The sequence below is a fragment of the Aythya marila genome, assembly GCF_965140915.1.
Source record: "Aythya marila genome assembly, chromosome: 4".
Lineage (NCBI taxonomy): Eukaryota > Metazoa > Chordata > Aves > Anseriformes > Anatidae > Aythya > Aythya marila.
Genome location: NC_139045.1, coordinates 41,092,122 through 41,118,031, shown reverse-complemented (window position 1 = coordinate 41,118,031; position 25,910 = coordinate 41,092,122). Strand labels below are relative to the sequence as shown.

The 25,910-nt window shown below is 40.7% G+C and overlaps 2 protein-coding genes across 4 annotated transcripts in view; one reads left to right on the top strand and one right to left on the bottom strand.

Moving 5' to 3' along the window:
• The window catches only part of LARP1B (La ribonucleoprotein 1B), a 33,629-nt gene extending 28,134 nt beyond the window's left edge, over positions 1-5,495 (top strand). For 2 of the 3 annotated variants that reach the window (XM_082759704.1, XM_082759705.1), the window contains 4 exons: positions 90-234; positions 2,521-2,630; positions 2,845-2,972; positions 3,791-5,495. In XM_082759704.1, the coding sequence (XP_082615830.1) occupies positions 90-234; positions 2,521-2,630; positions 2,845-2,972; positions 3,791-4,027 (620 nt within the window). In that variant the 3' untranslated portion in view covers positions 4,028-5,495. The remainder of the gene's footprint in view (positions 1-89; positions 235-2,520; positions 2,631-2,844; positions 2,973-3,790) is intronic. The other variant, XM_082759703.1, reaches the window with a different exon arrangement.
• A 6,486-nt stretch (positions 5,496-11,981) lies between these two features.
• Positions 11,982-22,239, bottom strand: PGRMC2 (progesterone receptor membrane component 2; the record flags this gene model as incomplete). The annotated part of the gene is made up of 3 exons (XM_082759706.1): positions 11,982-12,128; positions 12,861-13,016; positions 21,894-22,239. 3 exons carry the CDS (start codon positions 22,237-22,239, stop codon positions 12,031-12,033), a joined length of 600 nt encoding a protein of 199 aa, XP_082615832.1. The 3' UTR covers positions 11,982-12,030.
• Positions 22,240-25,910: the final 3,671 nt, after the last annotated feature.

The window sequence follows — 25,910 nt, the reverse complement described above, 5'->3', positions numbered from 1 at the left end:
AAGATCTTTTGTTTGTGTTACTAATGAAAAAGCGCTTGAAAACATTCTGCTAGAACCTTAAAAAATTGTGTTTTTTTTCCTCCCTTCAGAGAGGAAACGGTTGGGAATTGGCCAGTCCCAAGAAATGAACACACTTTTTCGTTTCTGGTCCTTTTTTCTGAGAGATCACTTTAACAAGAAAATGTATGAAGAATTCAGACAACTCGCTCTAGATGATGCAAAAGAACACTACAGGTACTAGCTTTTCCTTGCAACTTAAAAACTGGTTGAGGTCTTACCAGTCATTTTAAAGACTACAATGTTTATGTGTATCTGAAGTGAACATTTTTATTGTTAGCTTTGACTATTTGTAAATCTTTAAAATAGCAGTCTGTGCAGGTTGTTTTAACACCAAAAACCCATTTGTATGTATTTGTGCTTTGCTGATAAATAGCTAAACTTACAGCATTTCCTGTCCTGTAATTGGTCCCATATTCTACAGAACCATGCAACCTGTTGTCTGTGACAAGGCATCTCTGTTCCTGGTAAAGCTCCCATGAAGGAAGGAAAAAAATATTTTCCTTCCATGGCTGAAGACAATCTTAATCTCATCAAAGTTGTTTGAACTGCTTGTCTTCCAAAAATACCAGAAAAAATACTGCTGCACTGTTAACTCTTTGCTATTACTCCCCTCTTTCCACATACTTCCCCCTCTTCCTGCCCCCAGCCTCTATTTCTCTTAGCCAAAGAGACAAGGTAGCCAGCCCAACGTTTTGAATGCCAAGTGAGGAAGTACTGTCTATGGAAATCATAAAGTATGGATATGTTGTCTGAGACTTCAGAGTGACAAGGCCCTAGGATGCAAAGGTGGCTTTAATAATAATTTTTATATCTGTTCAGAGTTTTCTTTATGCTTTGAGATTATCCAATTATCTATTTACCACAAGGAACTTCAAAAGGCCCTTAAGGGGGGGAACAGATGAACGCAGAACAGAAGGAGGGCCCAGTTTTGTTCTTTTCTTTGTGATTATTTTTGCTAAAAGTAGAGGACATGGTATCATAAAGGGAAGTTGATCCAGATTCTTACAGAAAAAAATGCTGGTTTTCTTTTTGTCTGTCTGATATTGCAGAATTATGTTTCAAAGAAATGCTATTGGCATATTGGGCTAGCATTAAAAGTGAGAAGAAAAAATATCTTATTCAATTTCATACCACCTACTTATTAACATTTAGCAAATTTGCAGGCTGACACAAAGTAGCACAAAACAAACAAAACATTAAACCCTTAAAACTTAGGTTGTTGACAAATACTTATATGGTATCCAGTACTGTAGAAATCATACACACATTCTTCAGTCCAGCCCAATTTTCACTTTCTAGAAAAGGAGGTACATATATATTTCAAGATCTAACAGGTGTTGTTATGTGAATTATTTACACCTCACAAAGTGAGTTTTTTTTTTTTTTTTAAACAGGCAGTTGGAATTGATGCATGAGAATTACCCTAATGAAGTGTTCCTTAAAATTGTATTGATTACCTAGATCAAACTGTGACTTTAAGAGCTCTAACCTCTGCATCATTTCCTACAGTCATGTGGTATTGCAGTTATCCTTTGACTGAATGAACTCAGCCATCAAATAAGGGTGTACATTTGTATGATGCAATTTACCATTCACAGTAACACGATGGCCAGTGTGGCACTGGAAGTCAGAGTCAAACATTCTTCGGTCTCAGTTCACTTACCTGAGTAGTTTGATTTTTAATTATTTTTTTTTAATCCTCACTTGGCTGTGCACATCAGACTTCTTCACACATGCCTGCTAAAAAATTCAGATTAGTCTGCAAAGGATGTAACTCTGAAGTGGAAGGAAAACAGTAATACATGTAGTAAGAGTAATTTCTGGCAATATGACTTTGTGTTTGTGTGTGTGTGTGTGTGTTTTTCCCCTTGTCCCCTTTCTAAAAATAGATTAAGAAAAAGTTCCCAGTGTGGCAGCAAAGCTAATGAGGATAGTGAACAGCTTCTGTGTAACGTAAAATGAAGTTGCATGTGCACCTCAGCTCAGAGATGATTAAGGAGCATGTGATTGAGTTGTAAAAGAGAGTGGTAGCAGAGGAGAGGAGAGTGATGTCAGATGTTTATTCTCTCCAGTAGTAAACCTAAGAGGTATGGAATGAAGCTAGATCCAAAACAGTCGGAGGTGTTTCTTCATGAAGTGCTGGAGCTGTGGGTCTCACATCCTGAAAATACAGAAGCACTTGTCTTGCATTTCTTATGTGTGTATAGCGTGTGTAGTTTGTGAATTGAAACTATGTGACAAACCTGATGTTCTGAAGTCAGTTTTATTTGTAAAGGTGTTTCTGAACAATTGGTTAATAAAAATTGTTTGGAACAGGAAGTGGTTTTTGTGAGAACGGAAAAATGAGACTAAGCCATTTACTTACATGCAAGGAGAGACTGAAAACTTGGGTCCTTTTGAGGAACTGCATGCATACGAGTGTATGGATAAGATTTTTCAAACCTATTTGTTCTCTTTTAGGTACGGATTGGAATGCTTGTTTCGATTTTACAGCTATGGCTTGGAAAAGAAATTCAGGCAAGAAATATTCAAGGACTTCCAAGAAGAAACAAAGAGGGACTATGAAGCTGGTAATTATCACAGCCCAGTCACTGCTCACACAAGGGTAACTTTAGCTGGGAGATCCCTATTCCTTGGCACTGACTTGTTACATAAGGTCGGTTCTAAGTACAAGAGCAGCTTTTGGTTTTGTTCCTCTTATCTCCCAATTCTTGCACGTGTATAGTTAACTATAGTTAACTATAACCTTCGTAAATTGGTAAAATTATCTTTTTCCATTATTAGGTCAGCTTTATGGACTGGAAAAATTTTGGGCTTACCTAAAATACTCTCAGCACAAAACACCAGCCATTGACCCCAAACTGCAAGAATACCTTAGTAAATTTAGAAGACTGGAGGACTTCAGAGTGGATGTAAGTTTCAACACCCATTTTAAACAAAAATGTGGTTTATCAGTACTTTATTACACAATAAGGTAGCTTTAAAATCCCATCAATCACTACAAAGCATGATTTAAAAAATTAAACTCAAATGATAAATGCGTTTTGTTCCTAGATGTGCTTTTTCAAACCAAACTATGGTGCTGAGATACCATGGCTAGGATGTTAAGTGTTGAATCATTTGTGTTGTGTAATGAGATACAGTAAATAGATACGAAATGCTACCCAAAGTGGACTTCAACGGTTTTTCTACTCCATACAGTGTCATCTGATGAGACGTTACTTCTATGCTGTTTAGGAATTCAGAAAATCAATTAAAGCCCAACAAGCAGGTTTTTTTTTTTTAACAAACTGTAACAGGCATTTAACAGGCATTGTCCTTGCTGTGACTTAGTATGCCAAATTCAATGCATCCTTCTTGTAGAATGCTGAAATCTTCAACTGTGTGATTCCAGGTTACAGAGTTGCCATGCTTGTCTGAACTGGGTTATGACATACTACTGCATTACCATCATCCTCTGCAGTCCTCATTTCTAGGAGTTGTGGCAAATCCTTGGCAGTGACTATAAAATCATGTTCCAAGACGGTTTTAAAGTGCTAAATTTGACATGTTTACACTTCTAGTTAAAGGGCCAGACTATCATCAGTGAGCTAAGAATAACTACTAGGATTACGAAGCCTAACTAAGGGCCCAGCTACAGAATGCTCTTTTTTGGTCCTTGGACTATATGAAATGACAAATACCCAGCTTTATAGGAAAACTTCTAACACACTACCATGTTTATTTTTAGCCTCCTATTAGTGAAGAGCCCGGCAAGAGGAGACCGTTTGCTGCAACAGGTGAGGATTCAGGTCATCGGAGACAACTGTCTAATTCTTCTAAAACACTTCTTGCGGCTCATCCCACAGCTGCCAGTCAGTCCCAGGCACTGGAAGACGTTACCGGTGGGAATACTGCACAAGCGCACATAGTAGGTCATAATAATGCTGCCACAAAATTGATAGAAAGCGATGTACCAGAAAAATAGACTAAGACTTGCGCCCTTGAGAATCAACTTTTACATCACTATTTCAATTTGGAGATCTCCAAGGTGAACCAATCTAATATGTGATTAAAAGAGTATGGGAAGACAAAAGTTTGCATTTTCTTTTTCAGAGGATTAAGTTCCAAAACGCTTACCCTAGGAGAGTCGTTCTTGGTTTTGGGATCATCAGGAAGGTCCTAGGGAAGATTCTTTGGCTTCAGTATTGCTTTCCTCAAGCTTTTGTTTACAAAAAACTGCATTCCTTGCATATGCAAAAAAATACTTTGGGGATGCCTTACATTTCAGCTTGTATTTCTTAAAAAAAGGTATGATATATCCATCTTATTTACTGTGCATTCTTTGTCCCGATTTTCCCATTATTTGTATTTTACCAAAGCAAAAAAGATGACATATGTATAATTTTAAATGTAAAGAAGGATCTATGTGATTGGTTTGCTCTCAAATCTGTAACTATAAAAAGTATGTTTTTGTGTAAAAGCACTCAAGAATGTGCAGCTATATATGAAACTGCATTGCTGGATTCTATTTAAAGACATAGTATCTATTTTTTTCAGGGTCTCCATAGTTAGTATTAAGTATGGAGTTTGAGTGGACATAACTGGGATAGTTTTGCAGATACTTCCTTCAATACTGGTTATTAATAGGCAACAGTAAAATACAGGGAAAAATTGATCTGTTGATTTCACAGTGTTTTAAATTAACGTACAGTATCTGCAATTTGTGCAGGTTGTTAAAGTAGCAAACCTCAAATTATTCTCAGTTGGAGAGGTATTTTCATCTGAATTCTCATATGACTATAAAGTACCGTAACAGAAGAGGCGTAACTTCTTAAAGACTCTTTTTCTCTGTATTTCAAGGAATAAAAATTAGTTTGGAGGGAAACGAAGTGTTCCTTGTGAACTTTTTTTTTTTTGCTTTATTTTGCAATATTTGAATGAAGTTCTGCTTAAATTGCGCTAGCTAAGATTAAATAATTTCAAACAGGTCTAAGTACAATTTCACTGAATTTAAGTTATTGAAATACAACTTCATTTCTGTAGCTAAAGGATAGGGGTGGTTATATCCTGTAATTTCTTACTAATTTTTTTTATTTTGATTTAAAAAAAAAAAATCAAAATTATCTGAGTGAGTAATTTATTTCTTCCAAGGGTAGGTGAAAAGAACTTCAGCTTTTTGTTACTTGTTAGCTGTGAAAAAGCCTTCAGTTGAAAACTGTCTAGCACAACTGCCTTAACCCCTGAATGTGTCCGAACAGAATGTTCATTCTTATTATATGCAGTTTCATACTTGTATCACATCTCAGAAGTTGTTATAAAAAGCCTGTTATTTTTTTTTCAGTCATTGTCTTGTGAATCTCACTGAAATGAATGATGAATGCCTGCACTGTAAATGCGTACGGTAGCAGTGGCTTGACCAACAGTTAACAGTTTCAATACAAAATTGAGCCTTTTGTTTAGTTGTTCATGTTCATTTATAACAGGCCACTTAAGTAACATCCTTTCAATATGCTGAAGTGACACATCTCAATCCCATGTTCAGTCCCTGCCTCTTGCTATCCATGAAAATGATGAAAATGTAAATTTGGATTGAAGTTGTATATAAAAGAAATACTTATATTTCCTTTCACTTTTTTCATTGGACAATATGCAGATTAAGCTTTTAGTGTGTAATTTTGTGATATCTTGACAAATTTTATAAAAACAACCCAAAAAAACTCTAATAATGGTGTATTATCAATTTATTTATTTTTGTTCCAAAAGTGTGGAAAAAAAATCACCTTGAAAGAGTCTAAGGCTGTAGGCTTGCATGTGAATTCCTGTTGCCTCTGCTGCATGAAGGTATTAGGGGACTTCTCCAAGCTGAAGCAGGTTCTTAAAATGTAAGCCAGCTTTTTTTTCCAAGTTCCATAATGATTGTTCATATGACTTTGTATTTTAAAATAAAAAATGGGAGGTGAATGATAAATATGGCTGAAGGCAAAAGGCAGTGACTAGTCCCTGTCTTGGTGATTTCTGTAGGCAGAGTAGTTTGGTGTCCCCCTGAAGGGACACAGTCTAAGCAGCCCCATCTGTCTACGGTCAGGAATGCTCCCTTTGGCTCCCTCCTTGCTGCCCTTGCAGAGCAAGGCAGCACGTAAACAGCAGCAGCATAACTGAGCTGAGAACACATAAAAATTTAAAATAAAGCCCAAAGATACCACTGGTTAAGCAGCTTATTCTGTAAGGCTCAACACCCTTTCTGTAACTGGCATTCACGTTACAGAGCCATAGATTTATCTTTGGACATGCGTACAAGTGTCCATCATGCTTTCTGATGCCTGGTAAATCCATTTAAGCTAACTTTCAATTTGGCTGTCTTAAGACTGAGCGTAGTTAACATTTTGTCTGCTAAATACTTAAGTTTTAGACCTTTCACGTGTCTAAACATGCTTGTGTGCTTATTACAGAATTGTCTGTTTATCTTCTTTGCTTTTGCTAAAAATGACTCCATCAATACTTCAAAACTATACCTTGCTTAAACTCATTCACTAAGGTTTTTCTTTAGTCTTGAAACTGGATTCTGAAGGCTTTTTAGGGAAGACAAGACTGGAGACAGCTGTTGTTCCTCATGGAGAACAGCTAACATATTTCTACAAGGAGTAGCAGTAGCCTGTCTGCACAACTGATGCTCCTCCTGGAGTTTAACAGGGTTAACAGGGATTTTGGTTTCTGCATGAGATAACAGAACAGAAACCAGGTTGTATTCATGGCTGCTTTGCTTCAGGCATCCCTGCTGTGCCGAGGGGGCAGACCACACTGGGCCCCTTTCAGACTGAAAGTCAGCAGTAGCTGATGTTCTTTTACTGAGCCATCCTCCAGCTACACTAACCCATATCTATAATCGTAAATCTGCTCTCTCCATCCCAGAGTTTTGGAGAGAGAAATACAGGACTGTGTAATACTTTTACAAACTCCACTAAACATTGAAGTTAAAAAAAAGTCCCTGAACCTAACCCTGTCATGGAATTTACACAGCAAGCTGAGGTGGTATTACATGACCCAACTAATAACAAAACTTCAAAGTACAGCTAAAAAGCAGCATAATATTTTAAAGAAATCTAAGCATCAAGGATAGCAGTTTTAAGGCAAGGCTTTGGGTTAATACCATCAAAGCTGATTAGTTGTGGTTTCTTTTTAATAACAAAAAAGAGTTAATGCCTTCAGCTACATAAAACCAAATTGCAGTCTTCATACTCCCCTAAAATGGGCATCCAAGTCAGTCACTAGAAAGGAGCTTTTATACTCCAACAGCAAATGAATGCTTGTGGTCGAGTGACAAATACAGAACTTTACACCTCCAAAAAGGCTTACACAGTACAGTTGTAGGCTTTTCCCAGTTACCGGAAAACGTGACAGGTCAATAAAATATTACCATCACATAACAAGTACAGTTTGTAACCAGAATGGGGGTAATTACATTTTTTTGTGAATTTTGCAAGAAGGTCGCATTGCTAGACTGTGTTCCATAGAGCTCTAAAGTTGCTGCCTTCTGGAACAGTGAAATGCACAGAAGCACAAGAATCCCCCCATCTAAGGGAAGACTTCTGGGTTGGGTGAGTTTTGTTTCTTCCTTTAATTTTCACATAAACCCTTAACTGGTATTAGAACTAGCCTTGGCACACATGGTCAAGTAAAAGCAAGTCTAAAACCCTGTCTGTAAACACCTGCTAATAAACATTCACCTTTAACCATAAATTGGAAGTCTGTGGGAGGATTTACCAGTAACAGTCATACTTAATTATTTATTTGGTTTCCATATTGAATCCTTTAAGGCCAGAAGTACGTTATTACTACTTGTAAGTAGGAAAAGGCCTGAATTGCCAAATCTACAACTGCAATTGCATCACTTCATTCATGGCTGAAAAAAATGAGTCAGATGACAGTTATAGTATTTTTTTTTTTTCCCCCACAACCTCTACTTTTATCTGTAACATTAAAATTGGAAAGAACCAAAACTGCAACAAGAAGAAATTCATAAATGAATTTCAGAAATAATTCATAAAAAAACTAAACAGCTTCGCCCTAAAGAAAAAAAAAGCCACCAAGCAGAAATGGTTAGAAAGGCTATTATATTCAAAGTACTAGGTCTTGGTCAATATTTTGTATTATTATATGCAACAATGCATGTGCTTCCTGGAGGGGGAAAAAAAAAAAAAAAAAAAGAGAACACCCACCAATACATGGAGAAAACAAATATCAAAGACTCAAAAAAAAAAAAAGAAAAAAGACTAAGGTTTAATTATTTCCTGACCTTTTCAATCAATAGGTATCAATGAAGGATACTGAAATCAACTTGATCTCACAGAAATAAAAAAATAGAAAAATAATTTTAAATATTATAATAGCTTAGAATAACTATTTAAACTGAAACAAGAAAGTACCAAACTTTCTGAAGTACCAAACTGAAGCAGAAAGTACCAAACTGATATTAAATGCTGTGCTAGACTCTGAAGGGTAGAAAATACAGATCTTAACCAAGGAAAAGTAACTCTAGCTCAGTAAGAACTTATGAAAAATTACAAGGATGTGGGAGGATAGTTCTGAAGTGCCTAGTAAAAATTTGGTATGTTCAGATTAGGTAAAAACATGGCACTTTTTCTTTTTAAAACCACAAAGATTTTAAAATTTCCTGCTCTAAGAAAAATTCTTTGGGAAGCAACGTACTGATGAGGCAGAAGTGTCAAAACAAATGACTGCTCTTAAACTAGCTTAAGTCTAGTCTAAGAAAACAACCAGTATCTTAAACTGGAAATGTATTTTGTTTCTACTGAAGATAAGAAATCCTCCCTTCAAGCCCCTTATGTTGCTTAAACAAAAATTTAACACATTGACAGTTTGATACTGACCTTTTCATTAGTTTATAGTGAATTTTGACTAAGTGACTGACACAAATGTTACACGGATGAGTGTCTCCAAAAAATTATAATACTAATTGCACCAAAGCTTCCACAGATTCAGTGTTGTTCTGAACTACCTGGTCCATGTCAGCTTTCTGCAAAAAATGAAAGATACAGGATACTTTAAAGCATCTTCGGTTGTCAGCTTTAAATCACTAAAGAGTTTTTATGCAGGCTGAATGAGACAAATTTAGATCTACTAGACATCAAAATACTGGATTTAGTCTGTGTAACATACTGCTATCATAGAATGACAGAAGTAGTTTGTTTTGTAGTCTTCACAATTACCATTAAATAAGGTGAAAGCAAAAATCATCCTTCTACCCATCCTTGATCACTCTTCCATTTAACCGATCTTAAACCATAAAAGACTGGAGCAATGCTCTTTTTAAAGAGATCCGCCCAAAAAATCATGTAACTTTGATCCTGTTAAGCTTTATTGCAGTTCCTATAGCAAGGGAAGGGAAAAAGCTGCATTGGGTTTGGAAGTCATACTGTATGTGTCACTACTGTTCTCTCTGTGGTAGGAAGTTTCTACATAAAACAGACACAAGCAAGATAAACAGCTAAAGCTACAGCTATGCCAGATGTAGCAACAGTAATAGCTGTAACGAGTAAATAGCAGAGTAACTCATGTCAGGCGTTAGGAACTTGCAGCCATGACTTTGTACAGTAGAAGCTGTAACACAATCACAAGTGTATTTTTATAGCTGGCTGTCCTATTTGATACTGCCATAAGCCTTCTTTTCCTGTTACACAGCTACACACATCTTGATGCCATCATGAGGAGCAAAAGCTAAAAATGAAAGGCATACTCTAAATGAAGTATAAAATCTTTTATAGAAAGATTTGGTAAAAGGAAAAAAAAAAAAGAGTAGCGAAGTGTGCACTGAAGTACTCCTAGCTACCATCCTGTGCGAGAAAGCTTTTCATTTGTTGGTATCTCTCCACTCTTCTGTCTAAAACACATTTTTGTGGTTAGTTTTACTAACATGCCCAGCATTTCAGCAGCATTAGACACTTAGTAGATACTTAATAGAGTAATAATGTGCAAACAGAAGTATGGACATCAATGCTAAGTTAAACAAGGATGTGCCCTAAACAGAAACCAGCACTTTCATGAATTATATCCAGTAACTGAATAGCCAACATGCCTGACTGGATTGTTCAGCCTGTACAAGAACCTGCTAGCATAACCTACTAACTGTTGAAATGGCTTCAGTTTTGTTATTTCTTCTTCTTTGATAAAACTTCTATTTCAAGCGTGGACATGCAAGAAAGAAATGAATCTGCCTTCTAGGACACGTGATTTACAAGTGATTCAATGGTGTATTTTTGTTTCATTTACATCAATATAAAACTCATTCATTCAAACAACAATAAAAATGCAGTAGTTCCGGGAATTTCTTAGTTTACAATTCAACAGAATAGATGGATGGAAATTTGTTACTGTAGGCTTATCACAGGTGAAAACTGCAAGCAGAAGTACAGATGTAAGCCATAAAGCTGTGAGGCACAAACTTAATGGTGTCACAGGTACGGATTTAGCAAAGGAGACAGTTAAGTTTCCGCAAGATGTTGAGTGATACACACGTATTGATCTCCAACGTCCTGGTCCTGTAGGTGACATGAGACACAGTCCTCTTACTGCATGTTATACTTTTTCCTAGAATGCTTCTCCTTATTTACAATCAGTTCACTTTTTTTCTAACATAACAGCATTGGCATAGGTTTATTCTTTTAACTAGCACTTACCTTAGTAAGTCTTCCAAGTTCTCCAAAAGATGGGACTTGAAAAATAATACCCCAAGAGCTAGGAACAATATTAACAGCAATAAATATTTCACATCCCAGACTTCTTCCCCTTAGTTTGTATTCTATCATATTCCAGCTCTGCTTAGCAGCTTCTACATAAAGTCTGACAGCACATTTGGTATTGTACATGCTTTATTAAAATGGTACTCGTATTTACAATATCTGCAGAAACAATCCCTCCCAAGTCTTGCATTCAGACAGACACGCACACATACACACGCGCGCACGCCCCTTCACTCTATAGGGGTGTGAAGGCTATGCTCCCAAAAGTTAGGCAGCTTCTGGAAGAGGAGGAAGGGTGACTTTTTTTTTTTAATTACTTAAAAAGAAGCATGGGAGTATGCATTTGGCCATCACAATGCTAATTTAAGTATATGTAGTATTAACATATGGCAGTAACACTGAGTATTCCTCTTTTACATTCTATACACAGAATGACATCAAGGTTTTCCAGTCAACAGAACTTTCTAACTTCAGTCTCAATGCTGCTTGTAGTGACTATGAAACCACGATTTGGGGCTTTCCCTTAAAACAATTCAAGTCTATGTAAGCGAAATAAGGCACAATTAATATTCGATTTGATTTAGACAATGGGAAAAAGGAAGGTGGGGAGGGCAGGCTTCAGACAATAGTTGTTGCAGAGGAAACAGTTTTACCCAATCCTTTTGAGAAAAGGATGAATTTTACCCCCATCCAGATCTACATGGACTTCTCGTAGAGAACTGAAGTATTCTGCCAGGGCTACTAACGCCCACATACAAAACAAAATTGGAAATTCACATTTTCACACCAGTTTCAGTAGTCTAACCTACTGATACTGATGTACATGAGTACATCTTTCTTTAATGCTGAAGGAGAAGACACACATGAAACAAGTTTCAAATCTTTCACTGAGCTTGAAGACTCGCGTCTTTAGAGAGCTTGTAATATATGCTATTTGAAAAGGCTTCAGCTTACTGATAAAAAGGAATAGCGTTTTTGCCTTTAAATCCCTGGCCCCTCTTCACTAACGAAGCCTCACCAGACATTACAAATAAACTGCAACAAAACGGTTGGCAGCACAAATAATGTCTAGTATTCAAATCTTCATTTGTGAGTATATTATTTTCCTTGTACAAAACCTGTTGAATGTTTTTCGCAGCAGATGAACTGTACCCAAAGATGCAGGACATTCTGTGATGGGGAATAAGAGGTTGCAGTTCCGAAGGCCCCTGACTTTGGTTGTTTACAAAGTTCATTCCTGTTTAGTGTGATCCTTGGTATCTTCCTCATCTGTGTATTCTGATGGTTCTTCCCCTGGTTTTAGGAGTCTACCTACGTAGTCGTATTTTTCTGAAAGAGATTTATGATTCCATTACAATCAAATACAGCTAGTTAGCCTGCACTGCTGCAAATGCACTTCTTCCCATACATGCTAAGGTTCTGAGCCTGAATCTCTGAAACTGATGGCAATTTATCAGCAAGCTCAGCTCTTAAAACAATCTTGATACCACTGCTGTTCACCACTTTTTCTGCTCACAGTACTTTGTTTTAGTTCTCCCACAGCTCATCAGCCCAGGTTTATCGCACAGTGGCTGAAAACGCTGCTACTAAATCCAGCACAAATTCCCTCAGCTTGTTTTGATTTCAATTAATGTGAAAAATTGTTTCCCCTCCCTCCAGAGACATCCTTTCATATTCCTCAGAAATTATTTCAAGACAAACTTGTTCAAACCTTCATGCCAAAACAGCTCTTAGTCCTAATCATAATTCAATGGAAGCCAAATTCAACAATGTGAGAGCAGGAATTCATTGGCTAAGCTACACTGAGATTCAAGAGTGAAACTCTATTCTGCATAGCTGAGAACACCTTTCTTTGTACAAAACTAGCAGGCTGAAAAAGCTATAGCAGGATACAGTAGAATCCTCCCTAATTCCTGAGATTCCTGGTCATTTCCTAAGAAAGGTACACTACATTATCAATGTTGCTACCAACATCCCTTTAAAAGATGCCCCGAGCCCAAATCAGTCATTTTTATTAAAAGCATTTCCTTAAGCTAAAGACATTCTCATTTGAGAAGTTACCTTTAAATTGCATTTCCCACTCTCTTACACTTTCCATCTGTACAGCATTTAAGTCCGATAGGTCATCATATTCATCTCTGAGTGCATCTTTATCTAGACAGAAAGTTGCTAGTCCCCTGGAGGCATCTCTGCCAGCAAATATTCCGTATGGACCCTCTGGAAACAAAAAGACAAAACCAATACCTTCAAGTTTTTGTTTATGGTGTCTGATCTCAATTCATTACAGTCTGCTGAAGCGGTGCATCAAAAGTCCCACAGTTTTGCAGTGACAGGAACAGCAGCAGTTTCAACACCATGGCTGTTCAACGTTCAACAACACTGCAATTCAAGCTTAAGTGTCACTCGGAGATAAAGTCTGCTGAGAGAAGCAGAATTGGGAAAAGAGCTTTGGAGGGGTATCTGGAAAAATCCCTGACACTCGGCACAAGTCAGGTGATGCAAATTCCAAAGAGACTGGAGGCTGGAATTCAAAAGAAAGCTACTTCTATTAAGCAAAACAGAATATTTAAAAGTCACGCATGAACAGAACCAAATTATATAGACATCTTAGTTCGATTAGTACTGTAAATGGACCTCTATCATTTCACTTCACTTAAAGAACCACCATAACTTGACAGACAGCTCATCTTCTGACACATTTCTAACGCCTGTGGAAATCACACTGCAAGTGGTTCTCCTCGTTTATTTTGGGCAGCAGATCACCCATATACCTGTCCGGTATTGTTCCTGAAGACTGCACAGATCTTCATGTTACGAATGTAAAGCAAGTACGTCCCTTGTGGTTTTTTGACTGACACAAAGCAGCACAAAGACGCTGATAAAATACTGAGATTTTCAAAGCTAAGATCATCAAAGAAATAATGCTAAGGGAGCGGGATGATTTGTAAACCAATAGCTTCAGGATGAGGTTGGTAACAGCCTTCCCCAAACTCCAATTAAAGAGCTCGAACCATACCATTTAGTTTTTCTGAACCTAAAACTGAGTACCTTGATTCATCTCAATTAAACATACAGAAGAAGAAGAACAAAAATCCAAGACTTTAAAATTTTGGCTAACAGTGGATAAGCAGCAGAGAAATGCCCAAGGCATTACAAAGAGTGGTCGCTATTTGAAAACAAATAGGCCAGGACCCTTCTCTGGCTCACCTCTTGGAGACAACAGTGGCCATCAGCCTGAAGAAAAGGCAGCGCTAATGGTAAGCACAAACACAAGCGAGTGGAAATGCACTGTCCCTCACCCCTACTGCTGTAATGACTAACAGCACCCCTGTGCTTGTCCTTTAGGATACTTAGCTCCAAGAATGGCATCCGCAGTAACCACCTCTGTGATCAGGGACTGTATCTGTGCTATTTTAGAAAAAGTCTTGAAAAACAGGATTCAGAAATTGAAATCAAACCTATACCAAGACATTTGATTTATTCCTTTAGCATGCTAGTCACTTCTCGTAAACAAGGTAAGAGGTAGTAATGGCCACCACCTGCAACGTAACAGAGCTCTTCAAGTCCTGCTTTACTCCAAAACAGCCGCCATTCAGCTCACCCAGCTGTTGATGTTCTGAACGAAGAACACAGGACCACAAAGTTATAAACTGCTTTTGCAAAGATCACACACAATCCGTAAATCCTTGAGCAATTACAACTTGCTATGTAACCTCCCTGCCAACAGTATTTTGTCCCAGATTTTTCCTTTCCCTGAACTGTTTAAACCAAAGCTTCCATAAACTCTGCTGGCTATTCGAGTAACCCATTCTCAAAATTCTGGCTAACCAGCGTTAGAGCAGGACACTGCCCCTTCTCTTCAGCTCTGCATTTAGTGGTTTATGGAGCTTTACAGCCACTGCTGAGAGGCCACCTCCTGATCCACCAGCTTGATTCCAAGTGTTTCTGTTAAAGAGAGAATTACTTTATATTGATCAGCAAACCCTGAACACCCTGACATCTCAGTAACACACTTAGCTGAAAGCACGAATGCCTTTAGAGCATCTCAGTTTCCTTTAAGATTGATGGATCCAAAATTTCTGCAAATGTAAGGTAGTGTTATTATACCAAAACTTTTTTTTTTCCTTTTCAAGAACAGATGTTAAATGTTCTGGCATGTTTACTACAGAAGTATTCAGGAGCCACAGAGAAACCACCAAGCCAGGTCCAAGCGTTCAGCAGAATGCTGACTGATAAAAACAAGCCTTCAGACCTCAACAGCATCTCAAATTCCAGCTCTGCAAACCTAACTTAAAGATGTGTCGCATTCTTTTATCCCTTACTAAAAAAGCAACTACTGAATTCTAATTATTTAAAAAATAAAGGAGTACAAGCCCAGCTTTACTTTAAAGAGCTGCTAAAGCAGAAGTTCAGACATCTCGATATGAGCAATCTACTTCAAAATTTACAGCTTCCTTTCAGATACTTCTACACGGAGATTAAACAGAGCATTTTGTATTAACAGAGCATATACAGGCCTGTTTTTTGCTGTAAGCCTTTGTCTGTTATTCACTTTTACATGAATGGTCTTAAATTGTGCAATGGTCTTAGAAAGGTGTTTTGCACACCAGATTTTTAGGGAAAATCACTCAGGAAGGTGAACTCATGGTGAAGCATGGAGAACTCAGGGGGGGGAAAAAAAAACTGCCTCGTGAGCATTACTCCGTGTCAGACATTAATGTGATCCTTACAGTCCTCCCACTGAGTTCTTTCATGACCAGACGCAATTCTCTCTGCAACTCCTACCTATAGTCAGACCTTCTTTTGTTTCCTTTTGTCTGCCTGTCTATTTAGACTGGCTCCTATTCTAAATTATTGATTGCATCGCTGATACACGTACTGAAGAGATTGTAAGAAGAGATGCTAGTAGCATAGGTATGTACACTAAACCAATTTTTCAAGACTGTCACAAAATTTCAACCATTTTCTTTCCCTATACCCCCAGATTAGCTACTTCCTAGTCCAATTCTTTAACCAATTCTCCTCCCACACCTAGCTGGCATCTCACAGCTACAAAAGGAAGTCAGGCAAGGATCAAAAATCATTAAAACATCTCCTACACATTCCTTGGCTACACACGGCTCTGAGCCTCACACCAAGGAAAAGCCTGTTCCTTGAAGAACGCTTTTCTTCCCGTCCCTGCTTTCACACATGGAAACACTGCCACATAGCCTTTACTTTAGCATAAGCTCAGCTCTGAAATCAAACCGTTATCGAGACTATGCATTTGCCTACATTATCTCCACATCTGTCACACCACATTTGCACACTGCCTGTTTCCCTGTGTAAAGTCCTTGTTTACCTTACAACCCTACCTTGCATAAAGCATACCCTTTTTTAAGCCAGGGCAGGTGCAAAATGTTGCTCCCCACCGCCTGCTTCCACCCCCAGCAAGTGCAGATTCTCACTTCCTTTCAGGATCCCATTAAAAATCTGGACTTCTTGATGAATTTGTTCCAGCCTGACATTCATCTTTACTCACAAATGAACTGAGTAGGCTTCAGACTTGGCAGAATCAAACTCTCTTCAGCCAAGGAAAATACCTCTCCAATTCCTGCACTCAGGAGCAGGATTTCAGCACCTCCTAGCCTGGTTTCAGTTTCTAAATGATGATTTAATTTCTCTTTGCTTACCTATGTCAAAGAGCAGCAGACACAGACAAATAAATTTAACATTAGAAAACCGTATTTAAAAAAAATCTGAGAGAGAGATGAAGCTATCCAACCTGTAGTTTTTATTTGCAAGCACTGTTTCCAGTCACTTGGTCCAAAACACACCAAGCTGGATCTTGGAACAGCACGTGCTTGAATTTTCAGATGATTTGACCACAAATTCCCCCCAAACCTATGCTGGAGCTCCAATTTTCAGTAGATATTCTCGGTGTACCAGCAGGGTTGTCTGACCCCGTCAGCTGTATACCAGTCTCACAGAAGATCCTGGACTACTGCTCCAAGACCAGCCGTGGAGGCGAGCACTGCTCACCGGGCTCTGGTTGCTCCAGCTCTGTGCAGGGACCTGCACCGCCAACAGCTGCACGTGGGCTCGGTATCTAACGAGGCGATACCGTAATCTACGCAGCGGCGCTCGTTCTCACCAGACTGATGCAAGCTCTCCGAAGGAGCCACGCAGGCTACCAAGGTTCAGTTGTAAAGCAGCTTCCATTTCTGGGAGCAGCCTCCAAGCTGTCCCCAGCCATGCAGACCCCTGCAGCTGGTCTTTGCACCCACGTGCGCCACACAGACACTGGCAGCACAGCCCGGCTTCGTCTGCAGCTTGGAAATTCACAGGCAGCTTTTAAGCTGCAGAAAAGAATAAGGACAAATCTCTCTTTTAATGTAAGTGAAGGGAACAAAGGGAGAAAGACCAGGAATTTATTAACAGCTGCACTATTTTACCACCTGGTCTACCTTTTCCAGTCAAAATCAATGCAAAATTTCCATTACACGTTTAAAATTTTCCAGCCGAATCCTGAGATGTTAGTTGAGTGTTGCTTCTCTTATGAGGGAATGAAAAAGCTACAAATTAGACAAAGCCATTTTGAGATGCAGCTTAAAAGCAGCAGCTTTCTTGTAAGATACATCATTGGAATTCAGGGTGACATTTTCAACTTTACTGCTCCAGATTCACATGAAAGGAAAGATTTGGATCAGCCTCAAGTTACAACTTGCATGGAAAGTAAGTGTTCTTAGGAGGATGATCCACGAAGTCTACGTGCTAAAACAGGAACTGTTTAGAAAACGGATTTAGGGCCTAAATCTGACTTGTTGGGCACAGGGCTAGAGGGCCTCTAGTCTTGCTTCTCTCTCTCCTGCCTGCTTCCCCTTTACCTCCGTGAGGTAAGTGTAAGAACCACCGACCCAATCTGAACTGAAGAGGCAGACAGAAAGCACTGCGAGGAGTTCAGCTGTCAGCGGCTCCTGGCAGGCAGCTCCACGCTGGAGGAGGACGCAGATCACCCCGCATCGCCTTAGCGGGAAGTGCTCTGCCTGCTGCTTCGTTCCTCAGTAAGGCGAGCGATGCTGGCCACGTTTCTGACTGCATGCAGGAGAGATGCCCTGCTTCGTACGGGATTGCACGTCTACAAGTCACTGACAACGGTGGGACGATCACGCCCCCATAAATCATGCCTCCAGCATACCTGCCCGGCCCCCAGACCTCAAGTGGCTAGAGCCTCAACGATTTAATAGGAACTAGGGATTTATCCAAACAGACAGCATTACCGAACTTCCATCAAACACACAACTGTTCCAGTTTTATGATTCCTTAAAATATTGATATTATTATTAATATTCAGCCTATTAAGGGGGTGAGGGAGGGAGCCCACAGACACCAAGCAGGAGCAGGGGAGGGCAGAGAGATGCATCTTCCTGCACAAAACCACTGCCTCGTCTCCTGCTCTCAGGAACAGCTCTGAACTTTTTTAGTTTTACTTCTCCTGGTAGTAATTTTTCAGAAACTGTATTTTTGAAAAGTTGAGTCTTGGGGCAAGGCGCACCTCCCTTACAGACACGGAGGAGCTGGCAAGCATCAAAATAAACCACAGAAGACCCACACCTTACAGGAAGCACTTCCCCCCCCAATCTTATCCTCTATACTTATCTGTAAGCCCTTGGCCTGTTGTGTTCTTAAGATAAAGCCACCCTTAACAGAGCTCTCCAGACACAGCACACGTGTCCCTCCTGCAGCATTTCATGTTGCCGTACCACGCTCTTGGAAAGGAAGTATTCAAAAGCATCAGCACCAACCAGGAGGGTAACTTTTAAATAAAGCCACAATTAAGCTTATAGCACTTAATTCCAAAGGAAGTCTGGCAGCCTCGGGTTATTTTTATACAAACGATGGAGGAAATGGCAATGTTTACTACAGATCTTCTCAAAGTCTTTAGTATCAGAAATTGTAGTGCTTAATTGCCTTTCCAATATGAAACAAAGCTAATTTTCCCCTAACAAAAAACGAGCTATGATGGAGATATTTGTGGAAGGAAACACTACTACTACCTAATATATTCTTCTTGGAAAACAAACGGGAAGCAGACACCTATGTGACACTTCGAAAGACAGAAGTGGGTGAGAAATGAGTTCACGGTGACAATGTGGGGATGGAAAATCAGGATTTTTTTTTTTAATTGTGAAAAACTAAGACCCAAGAAGTGATGTGGAACAGTTGCGTACACTGGGTCAGATATAATCCTGCTGTCATGTTCTAAAGCCTGTATTTTTCATAACTGCTCAGAGCATTTGGTAAGTTTATCTAACTAAACCTGTTTATAGCATTATACTAGCACACCAATTTAAACTCCATTAATATTAAGATTTGTTAAGAGTGCTTTATCTCTTACTATCCCCTTCTATTGACCAGTAAGCTAACAGGAATCTTAATGTAAACAATTGTGAAATCTAATGTTATCATAGCTGAAACAGTAAAAGCTGTGTCGCATGACACGGATGTAAAGCCAACACAGCACGCAGGAAAGGTGTCGACCACTAACTCTGAGACATGAGACGTGATCACGGATGGGGAAATCACTCCCCAACAGTTCCTCTGACATTCTGGTTCCATGATATTTTTAACAGTGAGCCATTAACAGTCTGCTTTATTGCTTTCAGAGCTTGCAGATGATAAAGGGAAAGGTAATTAATTAAGATTAATAACCAAGCATTCTAGAACACTTACTCATCTGGGCACAAACCAAAGTGATACTGAATACAACTAAAAGTAAAGCGTTGAAGCAAAGGGTATGCTTGCAGGACAGAGGACTATCCTGGGAAGCAGCATTTTGGAAAAGAGGTGTGTAAGTGAGGTTTTTAAGGAGTTCAGTGTAAACTGATTGATTCTTGGAGGTACAGACCAGACAGCTGAACACGTGCCACAACCTTCCTGCTCTCACCTGAAATGCATTAGACATACCAAAGACTAATTACCGCTGGGATAAACTGTGAAAGTCTTAAAAGAGACAACAAAAGAAAAAAAAAAGTTTGAAACATGTTTTGATTAAATGCTCAAGAAACTGAAATTTTCAATCCTATTTGAAAAGATGACTTGAACAGTCTGTCCATTTTTGTGTTAAATCTTAACCATAGGTATTTAGAGGGCTCCTCAGTGAAATAGACCAAAGCATGACAGGACTCAATGGATGAAAACTTAAAATAGCAGAGCTTCTATTAAAATCAAAGCTTGGTGGGACCTTTAATAGAATTTCAACTGTAGGACAGAGATCTGGACTGTAGGACAATTCTATGCACTATTAGCCTTACACTAGAGGCAAAAAATAAGAAACAGCTTTGCATCCAAACTGTAGTGAAGAAGAAAGAACAGACCTTAACTTCTAGACATCAGAAGGCTTCTGAGACAGCCGCGTTACTCAGCAGTCACCCAGCAGTCAAGCAATACCTGCAGTTCGATAGCAAGCCCTCAGCCAATGCTACTTGCTGCCCTCAAAGCTGAGGCTGTTTCGCATCAGTACCTCAACAAAGCATGAGCAGCACAGTCCCAGCCTGCGGTGTCAGCAGTGTCCTCAACCATTTCTTCTGTTAAAGAACATTTAGCCCTTGCATGGTCAGTATGCTTTGCACTTCTCTTGCTATACTCCAGCATTTTATGAGGCATAAAATTACCAAGAGAACTTCCATGGATGTCTGGCTACTCTGACAGAAGTCCTTCTGGAAAGGTGTAGTGCTAGAAGCTGAAGAAGACTTCTCCACTCAACTCTTCTCAGATCTTTGAAGGCCAGCAACCACCCACTTGCTGGTTTTTTTTGTTTTTTTTTTGATCTCATTTTCAACCAGAAGATATCTGCAAGAAAATACCTCCTGACATGCATCCACACAGGTAAACCACGTCCGCACAATTCAAAAATCAACATGTTTGGTAGAAAACAGAGCTGATGCAAAGGTTGAGCATCACCATCCTCACATGCAGGGTCCCACCTAGCTGAGAAAGTTGACATCACTTCTGTTACCAAAAGGCCACCCTTCACTACAGGGTTAAAACCCAAACAAACATATTTGCTCCTCTCCATGAAAAGCTGGATGCACTGCTGTAGGGAAACCAGCTGCCGCCACTTATCAAAAAAGCAGACTGACATCCCAGAAGAAAAAGCTTTAGCTTTCTCACAGTAACAGGCCTCCAGAGGTTGAGGATGTGAACCAGTGACAGCATCCGCAGTGAAAAGGCCAAAACTTATGTTTGATATACAAGAGTGCACTGGGTCTGGCAGTGAATGCTTAGACTATGGCTCAATATCCTTTCATTGGGTACGTTATGAAGAAATCTGTCAACTGGCTGTTGTTTTAACCTTTGTATGCATACGTAACATACGTTTCATTAACATATGTATTACCTGCATTTTACACCAGCACACAGGTCTCAATTTAAAAATTCCTGAAGCAAGGGAGACGAAAGAACTAGTCCGATGAAGGGTACGAAAGCTGCAGCATACCAGGCTGTATTCTCTCTGCTTTCCTGGTCAACAGACATAAACAAGGCACGGCCAGGTGGTTCAGCCTCCAGCGTTAACTTTTTCAGTACCAGTCGGAACAACATTTTGACCCAGTTATGGCACTTTCAGCCCGCGCGACTGGCAGCAGAGCCGGTACCACAAACTCAGAGGGGAGCAGCAGTGCACTAGCCTCAACGTGCTGTCACTGCTCCTCGCTTCCCTGGTAAGGACCAAAGATTTGTTATGGTTTGTATGCAGCTTTCTTTTAGCAACCTAAGGTTTAAAAAAAAAAAAAAAAAAAAAGGCAAGAAAATGACTTAATGAACTATTTCCTGGGGAAAAAAGGCACGGTATCCTCTCCCTCCTGCCCCCGCCGCACAAAGCGCCGTGTCACACCTCCCGCACGCCCCGCTCACACCGCGTTTTCCGAGGCCCCGCGGCTCCAGCAGGGCACCGAGCGGCGGCCGCCTCGCCAGCAGCACCGCGGGCACAGCGCGGCGGCCTCGGGCGCGGGCAGGGCCGGCTGCGAGGCTCCCCACAGCCGCCCCGCGCCCCTGCCCGCCCCGAGGCGCCCCCTCGCCCCCCGCCCCGCGGCCCCGGCCCGGCCCCGCGCTCACCGGGCCCGTAGAACTTGCTGCCTTTGGTCACGTCGAAGACCTTGCCGTTAACGGCCAGGAGGATGCGGGGGTCGCGGGCGCCGTCGAAGTGGCGCAGCTGCTGCAGGGAGAAGTCCCGCCGCTTCATCCGCGGCAGCGCGGCGGCCTGGCTGGGCTGCCCGCCGGCCCCCGGCCCGCTCCGCCTGGCCCAGCGGGCGTACAGCCGGTAGGCCGCCAGCAGCGCCAGCGCCAGCAGCCCCACGTTCAGCAGCATCGCGCCGCTGCCGCCGCCGCCCCCCGCGCCCCCCTCCCCGCCGCCGCCGCCGCTGCCCTCGGTGCCGGACCGCCCCTCGCCGCCGGCCGCCATCACCGCCAGGACAGCGCCCGCCGCGCCACGCCCCCCCCGCCGCGCCCCGCCCCCGCCGCCGCCTCGCCCCGCCCCTCTCGTTGGGCCGAGCGCCGCTACCGCGCCTGCGCGGGGGCGGCCCCGGAGCCGTTTGTCCCCCCTCCCGCCATGCGCGCGCGCACGGCCAGGTGGCGGGGTGGGGGGGGGCTCGCGCCGCCCAACCGTCATAACGGGCGGCCAACGGGCGCGGCGCGTGAGGAGCCAGTGTGAGGGGGTGCATGGCGCAGAGTGTGGCGCGCTTGCTCCTCGTCTTGTCAGCGTGTTCCCGAGCCAAACAGCCGCTCTCGTGGTGTTAATTTGTTACATAAATGTGTAATCGGGCTTCGGGGCTGGAGTGTGAGGCAGGGAGTACTTTGGACCTGCTAAACTTTGGTACTCCACGCAGCAGTGTGGTGTGGAAGCATCCCTTCGTAATAGCAACCTTGAGACCAAATCACGGTTTCATCAATAAATCGCTCTTTAATAACTCGGTCACAAACGTTGGAGAATTCGAACCTTTTCACAAATGGGTAAACAGTGCAAGAGACTCAACCCAGCAGAAAATAACCCTAATCATACTTAGCATTTACATGCAGCTCTCCATCTCCAACACCTTCTGTGAGTAGGTGTTTAATCTTCTGCCCTCTGAGCCGGTTTAGTAATAACTGCCTCTGCAAGGAAACAGGATGAAGTTCTCACCAGTTAAAAACCTGCAATTAAAGTACTACTATTCTTCCTCCTAACCTAAGTAGGCTATAGTTAATATATGTATAATTAAACTCTAATAAGAAAGTCATTTTATCTCAACAAGTCACAGCTTGATTGAGATTAATAACAGTTTTGCTTTTTTCTTTTTAATCAAAGAATTGTAAAAATGTTGGGATTGTCTGGGCACAGCCATGGCGCAGGTCAGCAAAAGATCAGGTGGTACTTTTAACTACAGTTTCCTTCCTTCATGACTTCAAATTAGAACTTCCACAACATTTTACTATGTTCTAATTTCATCTGCATTTTAAAGATGGGTTTACTGAACAAAAGCAAGTGGTAACAAATGTGAAGTACCTTTAACCACCTTCCTACTGAACTACCATCTCCACAGTCATACTGACTGGCATGCATCTCTTTGAAAGCATGTGGTTTTCCACTGCACCACGGTGATGCTCTACTGTTCTGGAAAAAAATCCGTCAGAAGTCAGCATGGAGACCAGAGGCATTTCATCCTCATTTTTTTGGGCTACCCACTTAGAGATTGTGTTGCTACCAGGGCTTGACTAGAATATGTCAACTCCTGTGAGCCTTGGAGCGGGTGCAGCAAAATGGCGACTGTTGTTAATCCCCACATGAGAGCTGGAAACCAAGAGGTGTTCCAGGAACCCTCTCTAAGGAAGTGAAAGGCCGAGTTTAAAAGAAGTTTGCTTGAAGCGATTTAAACACTGGGAAATAACCAAATACATTAGAAGTAACGCAATACAAATACTAAATATGCTGAGTCAACATTTCCAAACCCAACAGAAAGAAAATACTGAAAACGTGTAGGTGCTGAAGTGCAGACGCACTAGCCGGTTGCCCTGCTGTCAGTGATAGACCTCACACAAGTCCAGATACAAAGTGCTGAGGAATTTGAGGTCCTAGCTCACCTGCAAGCACCTTCAGTGCCAGAACAGCACCATAACAAGACAGAGGCACTCAGGATCTGCTAACACAAATGTGACAGGTAAACATCTTCCTGTCTTCCTTTATTTTTTGCCTGTGTTTGGTTTGCCAGGACAAAAAGCCTCTCGCTGTGAAGTGTAAAAATTACATTCTGTAAACCTCAGAAAGAGCTTAGTGAGCCCTGGAAAGATGTACGTGAAAGAATATTACCAAGTTTCTAATTGCATATGTTACTGCTCAGTAGCTTTTGTTGTTCCTGAGTGATTATTTATTTATTTATTCTAACAAATTTCGAGGAATACCTAGAAAAGGAATACTTTATGCTATACTCATGTGCTACGTCATCTATTATTACTCGTTTTTCCTCTAGTTCTTGGAGTTCTTATCTCTAGTTCTTCTATAATAGTAGAAGATTCTATAATAATAACAGTAATTTTATAATAACAGAATGTAATAGCCATTATTTCCATAGCAGGTTCTCTACCATATCTGACATGACTTGTTTCAGCAACAAGAGTAGAATAGTAGTGTCTTTTAAAGGTACCTGCATGCTGGTGCTAGACCTTGATTTTTTTTTCCTTCATTAGTATACATTTACTTCTTCAAAATAGGGCCTTCTGTGTTACAATGCGTTAAATATACTATGGTTTACTGTTGTATCTTTGTCCTCAGTTTCACTACTTCTCTTGAAGAATCTGGTAAATAAATCATCTGCTACCTACTTTTTTGCTGCACATATGAAATAATTCCACAACATTTCTTCAGAGGGAAGCAGGCAGGACTTCTGCCTTTTCCACTAGGAGGTGAATGCCTCAACTCAGAGCTGTGTTCATCAGCTTTTCTTTTCAAACACTGGTTATTACATTCTCTGGAAAGAAGAGAGAACTCAGTCAAAAGCACAATGAGACCAGAATTTTACAAACAGAAACTGAACTCTGATACAAGCTGGTATCATTGCTAAAGTTTGTTTTACTGATTTTGAAGCTAAGGAAGTATGTCTCACCACCCTAAGCAAGCTACATGCAAGACAGGTTAGGAGGTGAACTGTGCATGAAGGAATATGCAGATGTCTCAGTAAATTTGGAATAATACAGCGATCAATAAGCTCTATTGATTTTGGATATTTTTAAACCTAGGTTAATGTATGGGATACACTAATGATTTTGTTTTAAGCTGATGCAGTATGGAAATGCTTACTGTTGTGGTCCATCTGCTTACATTCCTTTATTTCATATTTATTGTGCTACATGTAAACCTATCTATAATTTCTAAATATTGTGTAACAGGGGCTCTTAATGAAGTGATACTGAACCTGCATGAGTTATTCAGAGATTGCTTTCAAAAATTTGAAAGTACAATACCGACAGTCTTATAGTGAAATTCGTATCAACATATACATTTTGTCTACAAAAGGCTACTGTTATGTCTTAGTCTTTGTAAATGGTGTGATGCCTGAAGTGCTTGGTCATGATATTGCAGAAACAGATTATGTTAATCGAACAAAACAATTTGATTTTGTTCATTTGTTATGAACTTATTCTGTCTAATTACATACCTCACAGAAAAGTCTCTCAGACCAGGGCTGGCAGAAGGTTGTGAACACTGGCATAGCACTGGCTGTGCCTCACCACAGGGCCTGAGGTGGATTTGCTGAACCCAGAGCTCAGCTCAGCTGGGGAGCTGAGAGCTGCCTTCCTTCAAAGACGAGTCTCTAAAGTAACTCTGACTTGCAGCTCTTGGTCTTGCAGTGGCTCTGGCACATATTGTTCAAAATCTGGTCAAGTAAGTTACAGATATGAGAGAGACATTTTCAAAAAACATATGCCAGTGGCTTTGCAAATGCAGGTTTTTAACAGGACAACTAATTTGGGCTATTTCCAACTGTATGTATGCAGTTGTGTTTTTTAATGGTAACTTCAGAACTGAATCATTAGGCTGAAGTGAAACAGCAGTGCAGGTACACAGGTAGGTCTTTGCGCATCGCCATATGGGAGCAAGAA